The following is an 8163-nucleotide window of genomic DNA, read 5'->3' as shown; positions in this document are numbered from 1 at the left end:
ATAATCTTTTATTAGGTTGAGCTTATAAACCCCCTTATAAAAAAGAAAATAAATTTTCAGATTAATTTCTAACCAAACAAAAAACAACATACTAAATTAGTTAGTTTTCCTTCCGAACAAAAATTTAAAACAACTAGTCCCCAAATTAAACTAATATTTTATATCTATTAACCTTGGATTTATAAGGAGATTTGGAGAATAATATAGAATTGAAAATGATAAATAGTAAATGTGTTGAATTTTGTTCTCTAACCAAAATTACTAACAATTAACTACTACTCCTTTTATTTTAAAATGCTTGATTCCTTTAAAAAAAACCAAAAAGAGAAATGATACACCCAGTTTCTACACCTATACCGTGTTCATAGGTGAATAGTGAAATATTATAATAATATATATTTTTTAAACATTAAAAAAAGTTATTTATTTATTTTTAAATTAAATAATATTAATATAAAATAATATAATTAATCAATTTTATAACTTTGTTAATCAATTTTTTTTAGTATCTGCACGTTTATTAACCAATTGTGCAGGGTCGGTCCAATCACATCGGAGACCCCGTTCTAATTTCAAAAACAGGCCTAAATTTTTTAAAAAATACAATTATAATAATTTAAAAAAATATATCAAAAATATAATTATATATTAATTAAAATAAATTTAATTATAATTATTTTAAGTTTTGATCCATCTTAATTTTCGTATGTATTGAATTTTTATACTAACATTGCTTTTAATTATTGAATTTTTTTAATAATATTTTATTTATTTTTATTAATATTTAAGAAAAAAAGTTAAAAATTTCAAAATTTAGGACCAAATTTAATTTAGTGCTAAAAATTATTTTTAATATTTAGACGTTTATTAACCAACTTAATCATTTCATTATCTATTTTTTTATATTTTATTAACTTACTTTATTTTAAAATTTAATTTCACGAACTGTTTATGTTATTATTCATAAAAAATAATTTTTTATTTAAACAAAACATTATTTACTGTATAAATACGATATATATATATATATATATATTATATATATATATATATATATATATATATATATATATATATATATATGAGATTAATTACTATATACTGTCAGTGTAAAAGGTTTTACACCGTCGATTCATCACCATCATCCGTTTGTATTACTTTATAGATTTTTAAAATAAAAGTCAAACTTCTTTTAATATCCAACGTCTATGATTAACTGACGGTATAAAATTCTTTTACACTGTCAGTGTATTTCAATTAAACTAATATATATTATATATATATATATATATATATAATATATATATATTATATATATATATAAAAGTTGTCACCAAACCCAAAAATGTCCTTGGTTGTGTTGACAAGAAGAAACAGGAGACGAGAAGTAGAGCGCCAAGGAACCAACCATTGCAGATAAGCACATCCCAACCAACCAACTAAACACGTGTCATCCACACGTCTTTCCTTTCTGGATTTTTAACATCGTTCATTCATTCCTTTATTATTACATAACAATAACAACAACAACAACTTTATTTGCACCTTCACTTTATCGATACACTCTGCGAAGGTTGAAGCACAAGATGGCTTCAGCTACATCTTCTCTATGTTCATCTACCCTCCAATCCCAGATCAATGGACTCTCCCTTCGCAAAACCTCTCTTCTCCATTCCCCTTCTCTCACTTTCTCCAGGTATCTATTTTTCTTCTTAATTTTCAATTCTTGTTACAATTCAACTTCTAGGGTTTTTTCATTAATTCAATTCTATAACTCTTGCTTTTACTCATTTAATTTTTATCAAGTTCTATTTCATCCATAGGTTAGGAAATGTTAAATTCTGAGCTTCATTCTATTGCTCAACTTTTTTCATGTATTCGTTTGTAGCTTTCATAGGATAATGCAGTCTGCTTAAATATCATTTTGTTATTTGTTAATTCAGGAGAAAATTTTCAACCGTGGTTAAGGCTTCATCTCGCGTGGACAAGTTTTCAAAAAGCGATATCATTGTTTCTCCATCTATTCTTTCCGCCAACTTTGCAAAATTGGGAGAACAGGTTTGATAATAATAAATATTAACGTCACACTTGAATCTTTGTCAGCAATCATGACGGTTGGAGTTCTCTTGTTATTTTGCCTAGGTAAAAGCAGTGGAGTTGGCTGGTTGTGATTGGATTCATATTGATGTTATGGACGGTCGCTTTGTTCCAAACATTACAATTGGACCTCTTGTCGTTGATGCATTACGCCCTGTGACAGATTTACCTTTGGATGTACACCTGGTATTCATCTCATACATATATTTAACTAAGCTGGTTTCGAATGATGATAACTTTTTTTGACTCTTGTTAAAGTATTGTAGATGATTGTAGAACCAGACCAGCGGGTGCCAGATTTCATCAAAGCAGGAGCTGACATAATTAGTGTTCATTGTGAACAATCTTCCACTATCCATTTGCATCGTGCTGTTAATCAAGTAAGGTTTTTCTTCTGAACTATCTCAATTTTGAACAATAGTGCTGCAACTCAGAGTCGAATCTAGGTATCAAAATAAAAATAAAATTACAACATCAGAATCCTGTCAAGAATACATTAACCATCACATATATATGAATGTGTAAGGCTTAAAAGTTAAGTAATGTCTTAGCCTCTAAATATAATAACAGATTACTCAATTTATATTTGTTTTCAGTTTTCAGTTTTCAGTTTTCAGTTTAGTATATCTGATTATGTTATCTTGATTTAGGTGAAAAGCCTGGGAGCTAAAGCTGGAGTTGTCCTAAACCCTGGTACCCCACTAAGTGCGATAGAATATGTCCTTGATGGTGAGCCTTTGCCTTTCTTACTTTGTTTTTTCTGTCTCCGTTTATTTTCATTAGATAATAATAATAATAAATCGGAAAAGTAGAGGAGTGTAAATTTTAATTTTGTTTTTCATTCTGGACCGATGTCAATTGAGTTATAAATTTTTGAAGTTGTTGAGTAATTGAAAAATAAACTCTCATAATCTTATTATGATGTTGGCAGTGGTTGATTTGGTCTTAATTATGTCTGTAAACCCTGGCTTTGGTGGCCAAAGTTTTATTGAGAGTCAAGTAAAGAAAATTGCTGAGTTGAGAAGATTGTGCGTGGAGAAGGTATGCTGCAATCATTTGTTTGTGTTTTGTGTTTCCCTGTGTTTATTCTGTACATAATCTCTAATTGGTACCTCTCTCTCTCTCTCTATATATATAGGGTGTCAATCCATGGATTGAAGTCGATGGTGGGGTTACCCCAGCAAATGCTTACAAGGTGCTGTATACATTATCACACTGTCTTCCATCACTTATAATTTAGAATGATCCGTAACAAGTCTTTTTCGTGCTGAACATAATCAGATAATGCTCTCAATGATTGTCTTTTTCAAGAGGATAATCTAAATATAATACATTGGGAAACAACTGATATTGCATGCGGATCTGGTCATGCACTTAATATTTAAGAGTTCTATTGCCCAAATGCTCCATATTTTGATCATAACAAATGAGTAATTAATTAAAAACACATGATGAGGGGAAAGTGCATACTTTGTTTATTCATTGAACTTGAACGCTTTATAAAGGCATAGAAAACCATAGAATCTGTTTGAGTTTGTAGGATCCAATTTTCAGTATTATCTTATTTGGCAGGTGATTGAGGCTGGAGCTAATGCACTAGTTGCTGGTTCTGCTGTATTTGGAGCTAAAGATTATGCTGAAGGTAACTTTAAAATAATCTTGTGAAATTTCGAGTTAGAAGCATACATCATGTAATGCGTGAAAATAATGTGATTCTGATATTTGCCATGGTTTCAACTTTCAACTCTCTTGTAGCTATAAAAGGGATCAAAGCTAGCAAAAGACCTGAACCAGTTGCTGTGTGAAATCCCACTGTGGTATCCTATCCATTTTAATCCAATGTAAGCTGCTGCATGTTTGCACCATCAAGGTTTCTCAATTAAATTTTGACATTTCAGTTTTCCAATTGGGAGGTTTCACTCTTGTAATTGGCTGTCAATATAAGAAATAATTGCAGAGATTACCTGCAAAATATAGTTTCAATATGATTGTATCATAATGTTAAACTTGTAACTCAATTTTCGCATGTATCTGACTGATAATTTCTCAATACTATTGGAAATTTTACTCTTGGTTGTATGAAAAAATGAGTTTCTCTGGCAAATTTACTGTGAAAAATACCATCACTGTCTGAATCTAATTCTTGGGGTTGATTTCTGTGTTTGAACCTGGTTGATTTTTCTGTGTTTGAAACTGACAGACAATGTTCACGGTAAGCCGGCTTATTAGGCATGACTTGCTACCACCACCAGCAATTGTTTCTCTATGGAATTAACTAGAAATCAGCCGAGTAATGCTTCTGCTGGGTTGCATGTTTGTGTATAATCTCTTGGAATATCAGGACATCTTTAATTCAAGATAAAGCAATCTACTGTCTGTAAGCTTGTAATTTATGGCTGTGGTCCACACCATATTGTAAAGAAGTTTGTGCTTTTTGAAATTACATATTAGAACTTGGATACCAATTCAAAATCAGTTTCTTACTTGGTCTAGGATTCTAATATATGAAGCATGGACTCTCATACGATATGGACATAGACACTCCATAACAAATAATATAATAAATATGGGATATTGACACTGATTCATATATAACATATTTAAAGAAAATATATTTTACATGAAACAATTCTTTTTCGACTTTTATTATATGAGTGTCTATCAAAATAGATTGATACGTGTTAATACCGCAACATACCTAATAAATTATCAAATAAATTGAGAAAGAAAAAAAAGCATTTTAGTTCTAGAATTGTAAAGTTGATTAATTGAGCTACTCAAACATTTCACCCATTAATTTGTAAAATATCAATCAAATTAGACTGTCAAATTTGTCCTTAACTGGGTAGAGCACTTTCATATTGGTCTATGATACTATGAATATTTCAAAAAGATACTTAACTCTATTGTTAATTAAAATGTCAAGTTGGTCTCTATATCTAACTACTTTCTATCAATTAAATATTCATATTATACCATTTAATATAAATTAGGTATCTATTTTTAATTACTTATTATCAATCTAGTCCCTTTTGACTAAATCTTTTTGAAATATTCATGATTTTTAAGATCTATTTGAAAACGTCCTATAGAGTCAATGACTATTATTTTAAGTGAATATGGATGTTTACTAGACATATAGGGTTGAATGCACTAAAGTGAGTGATATTTTTTCAATTTTACTATCAATTTCTCTCTAGGACATGATAATAATTAGCATTCGCTTTTCTACCAACATAACATTATTGGGACTAGATTACAAAATGAAAACATCAACTGTACACAAAGTTTGCATATATATAAACAGCTAATAATGCAACATATCTGCCCATAAATATACACACAAAATAATACAAAGGTAAAAACTACACATTCTGTCTGCAAATAGGACATGAATCATTCTTCAGAAGCCACTTATCCACACATATCAAGTGAAACGTATGGTAACAACGAGGTAAGCTTCTTGCAACTTCACCTACTTCCATATCCTGTAAATATTCTCAATATTAACATGATTACATTAACACTATCATTGTGGTTATTAAATCATGTAAAGAATAATCACCTGTAAACATATTGCACACAAAGTATTCTCTGCCTTTGTGCCCTTCAAGATCGTATGGTGCGGTAGCTTACTCAATGTATCCCCTGGCAATCCTCTGGATGCTGCTACTAAGCTATGAACATCATGAATCTCGTCATAACCAGTGTTATTAGCAATTCCAACCTGCTCAAACTAAAACAAATAATAATACGTTAAAAACTATATATTGTGCTACAAAAGACAAAATAGTGAAATACCAGCACATGATTCATACATGACTTCTAAAACGGTAAAAATACGGAAGTAATGCTAATATTCATATGGAAGTACAAAACAATTAACATGGCGAATATTCTCAAAAGTTCATTTTACTCGCATGTAACGTAAGAAAGATTTAAGATAATACAGTCCATATACAATTAGTGTCATTAATAAGATAAGAAAGATTTAAGATAATACAGTCCATATGTAGCACCAGTGTATATATACATAGCTCAATAACCTTTGTAAAATCAGCTTTAGGCTGTTTCTAGTTTTTGCTTTATCATGTGTTATATTTGCATGGATAAATACTCACCCATGTCTTCAATTTCATGAACTCTTATTACTAGCATTCTTAATATTTTGAAATTTTTGCTCACATAAATATATAATTAAAAACTTCCTTTCTTTAGTTTCAAAATTCAAATATGAATATATGATATAAGTTACACAAACCACCACACGCTGGAAACAAAACCCGGGTGTTTTCTATCCGGAAGATGCTCACAAAACTAGACAAGAGCAAGTGGCACACTTTGATAGTTTGCATTTTGCACACTTTCATACAGTAGAGAAAAAACAAGTGGCATTATTCACTGATCTTGTATGCAAAGTTGGTAACCAGTTGAGTTGCTCATCTCAGATTGGCCATGGCCATGGCCATGGCCAACAGCTCTTGATCCTGCCAACTCAGATCGCACCATCACAACTAGACTATTATACACATCAACAGACACACAAATGTATTGCTTTTAGAAGCCAAAAGTTGTGGGAGAGATATAGAGAAGGATTTTACTTGCAAATTGTAAGCAGTTAAAATAGCAGGTGTAAGCGATTCTTCTACAAGCCTTCCACGAACAAGTTCCTCTATGAAATCTGCCTGGATTTAAATGTTAGAGAATCGTTTTAAATTATGCATTAACACCGTCACTCAAAAAATTAAAAACGCATGTCTTAAGAAACAGGCGAGCACAACAAACAAGTTCAACGCGTAAAACCTCGGGCATACATGCAATTCGAGATAAAAAAGAAAAAGCTATATCGAGATCATACAATCACCAACCATAGATGACGTTCCTCGTGAACCAGTTTGCTCCATACACCAGTACGCACGGGAAGCTTCCAATACCTCAACCGAGAGTATAGCCCCGGCAATGGCTCCCAACGAAACTCCCCGGAGAAAACCACTCTTTGTTGCCTTAGCTGCTAAAGCACCAGCAATAGCTCCTGTTAGTGCCCCAGCTGCAATTGAAAAACACAATCCATGAGAATGAAACCAACAAAAACAACTAGGTAAAAATAAAAACATTCAACACCCCAAAAATTCTCCTACTTGAATAAACAAAAATTCCTCATGTTTAAACTTGAGAGTTAAAATAAAATAAAATAAAATAAAATCATATTCTAATTCTATTTCTATTTCTATTTCTACCTAAGAGCATGCTGATGAATTACACACCCCAGAAATTTAAACAAAATCTCAAACTTTAGGGTAACAGAAAAATCTTAAAGAGATTGAAACCGGAAGGAAGAGATTATGGAAAATACCAATGGCAAAACATGCCGTAAGAGTTCCAGAAATGGCGCATAATAAAAATTTAGAGACAAAACGAAAAACCAAAAAGGGTGTTTCGTTTCGCCCGGTTTCCATGGCGATAGGGTGTCAGAGAGTGAGCAAACGTTGATGGGCCATGCGAGCGTCCTTGGTTATAGGTGTAGCAGAAGCTTAATGATTTGATGATTGAGATTGAGATTGAAATTGGAAGGATAAGGAGGAAGATAGATTTTGTGAGAAGAAATTCTACGCCGTAAGCAATGAATGGGTTGATGGGTCGTTTTCGGGATGATAATCCATCATCATGACGCAACGAAAGAAGAGGCAAGAATTAACATTGACTTGAGAACGCACCCAACTATTCAATAAATGGAATGCCTTTATAGATGTATAATCCAGCGTATATATTATAAATGTCACGCTAACAAATGTGTTACATAGCATTTGGGATGGGCTTTTGACTCTTATAGTAACTTGATTTTCTCCCCATCTATCTTTATTGGTTTCAACCTTATCTTCAATTTTGATGAATACGTGATAAAATTGAAATATTAAAATTAATAAAAATAACAATAATATATATATATATATATATATATATATATATATATATATATATATATATATATATATATATATCCGTTGACATCAAAAGACTTACACCAAATCTCAACCGTTAATATGAATAAATCAAACTATCATACAA

The 8163-nt window shown here is 31.1% G+C and overlaps 2 protein-coding genes across 3 annotated transcripts; one reads left to right on the top strand and one right to left on the bottom strand.

Moving 5' to 3' along the window:
- The first annotated feature begins 1352 nt into the window (after positions 1–1352).
- LOC127073778 (ribulose-phosphate 3-epimerase, chloroplastic) lies at positions 1353–4583 on the top strand. Its single transcript, XM_051015000.1, has 10 exons — positions 1353–1696; positions 1944–2058; positions 2143–2283; positions 2364–2477; positions 2748–2826; positions 3029–3138; positions 3236–3292; positions 3670–3739; positions 3853–3938; positions 4298–4583. The coding sequence occupies exons 1-9, from the start codon at positions 1587–1589 to the stop codon at positions 3900–3902; spliced, it is 846 nt and encodes a 281-aa protein (XP_050870957.1). The 5' UTR covers positions 1353–1586; the 3' UTR covers positions 3903–3938; positions 4298–4583.
- A 738-nt stretch (positions 4584–5321) lies between these two features.
- Positions 5322–7937, bottom strand: LOC127073780 (NEP1-interacting protein-like 2). Of its 2 annotated transcripts, XM_051015001.1 has the most exons (5): positions 7451–7937; positions 6966–7144; positions 6699–6782; positions 5663–5833; positions 5322–5585 (listed from the first exon to the last, which is right to left on the bottom strand). In XM_051015001.1, exons 1-5 carry the CDS (start codon positions 7551–7553, stop codon positions 5463–5465), a joined length of 660 nt encoding a protein of 219 aa, XP_050870958.1. In that variant the 5' UTR covers positions 7554–7937; the 3' UTR covers positions 5322–5462. The 2 variants fall into 2 exon arrangements, with proteins under 2 accessions (XP_050870958.1, XP_050870959.1); XM_051015002.1 differs by lacking the exon at positions 6699–6782.
- Positions 7938–8163: the final 226 nt, after the last annotated feature.

This window comes from Lathyrus oleraceus, chromosome 4, assembly GCF_024323335.1.
Source record: "Lathyrus oleraceus cultivar Zhongwan6 chromosome 4, CAAS_Psat_ZW6_1.0, whole genome shotgun sequence".
In the NCBI taxonomy this organism is placed as follows: domain Eukaryota; kingdom Viridiplantae; phylum Streptophyta; class Magnoliopsida; order Fabales; family Fabaceae; genus Lathyrus; species Lathyrus oleraceus.
Note: the sequence above shows the minus strand (reverse complement) of the source record. Positions and strands in the feature narration are given on the sequence as shown.

What these genes read in the sequence shown, in the direction of transcription:
- LOC127073780 (XM_051015001.1), bottom strand. Translation starts at nt 7,553, where the DNA reads ATGGAAACCGGGCGAAACGAAACACCCTTTTTGGTTTTTCGTTTTGTC. An exon ending in TAACTGCTTACAATTTGCAA is followed by an intron (nt 5,834 to 6,698) that starts GTAAAATCCTTC and finishes TATTTGTTTTAG; the next exon opens with TTTGAGCAGGTTGGAATTGC. An exon ending in TGTGTGCAATATGTTTACAG is followed by an intron (nt 5,586 to 5,662) that starts GTGATTATTCTT and finishes GAATATTTACAG; the next exon opens with GATATGGAAGTAGGTGAAGT.
- LOC127073778 (XM_051015000.1), top strand. Translation starts at nt 1,587, where the DNA reads ATGGCTTCAGCTACATCTTCTCTATGTTCATCTACCCTCCAATCCCAG. An exon ending in TTGCAAAATTGGGAGAACAG is followed by an intron (nt 2,059 to 2,142) that starts GTTTGATAATAA and finishes TATTTTGCCTAG; the next exon opens with GTAAAAGCAGTGGAGTTGGC. An exon ending in GAAGATTGTGCGTGGAGAAG is followed by an intron (nt 3,139 to 3,235) that starts GTATGCTGCAAT and finishes CTATATATATAG; the next exon opens with GGTGTCAATCCATGGATTGA.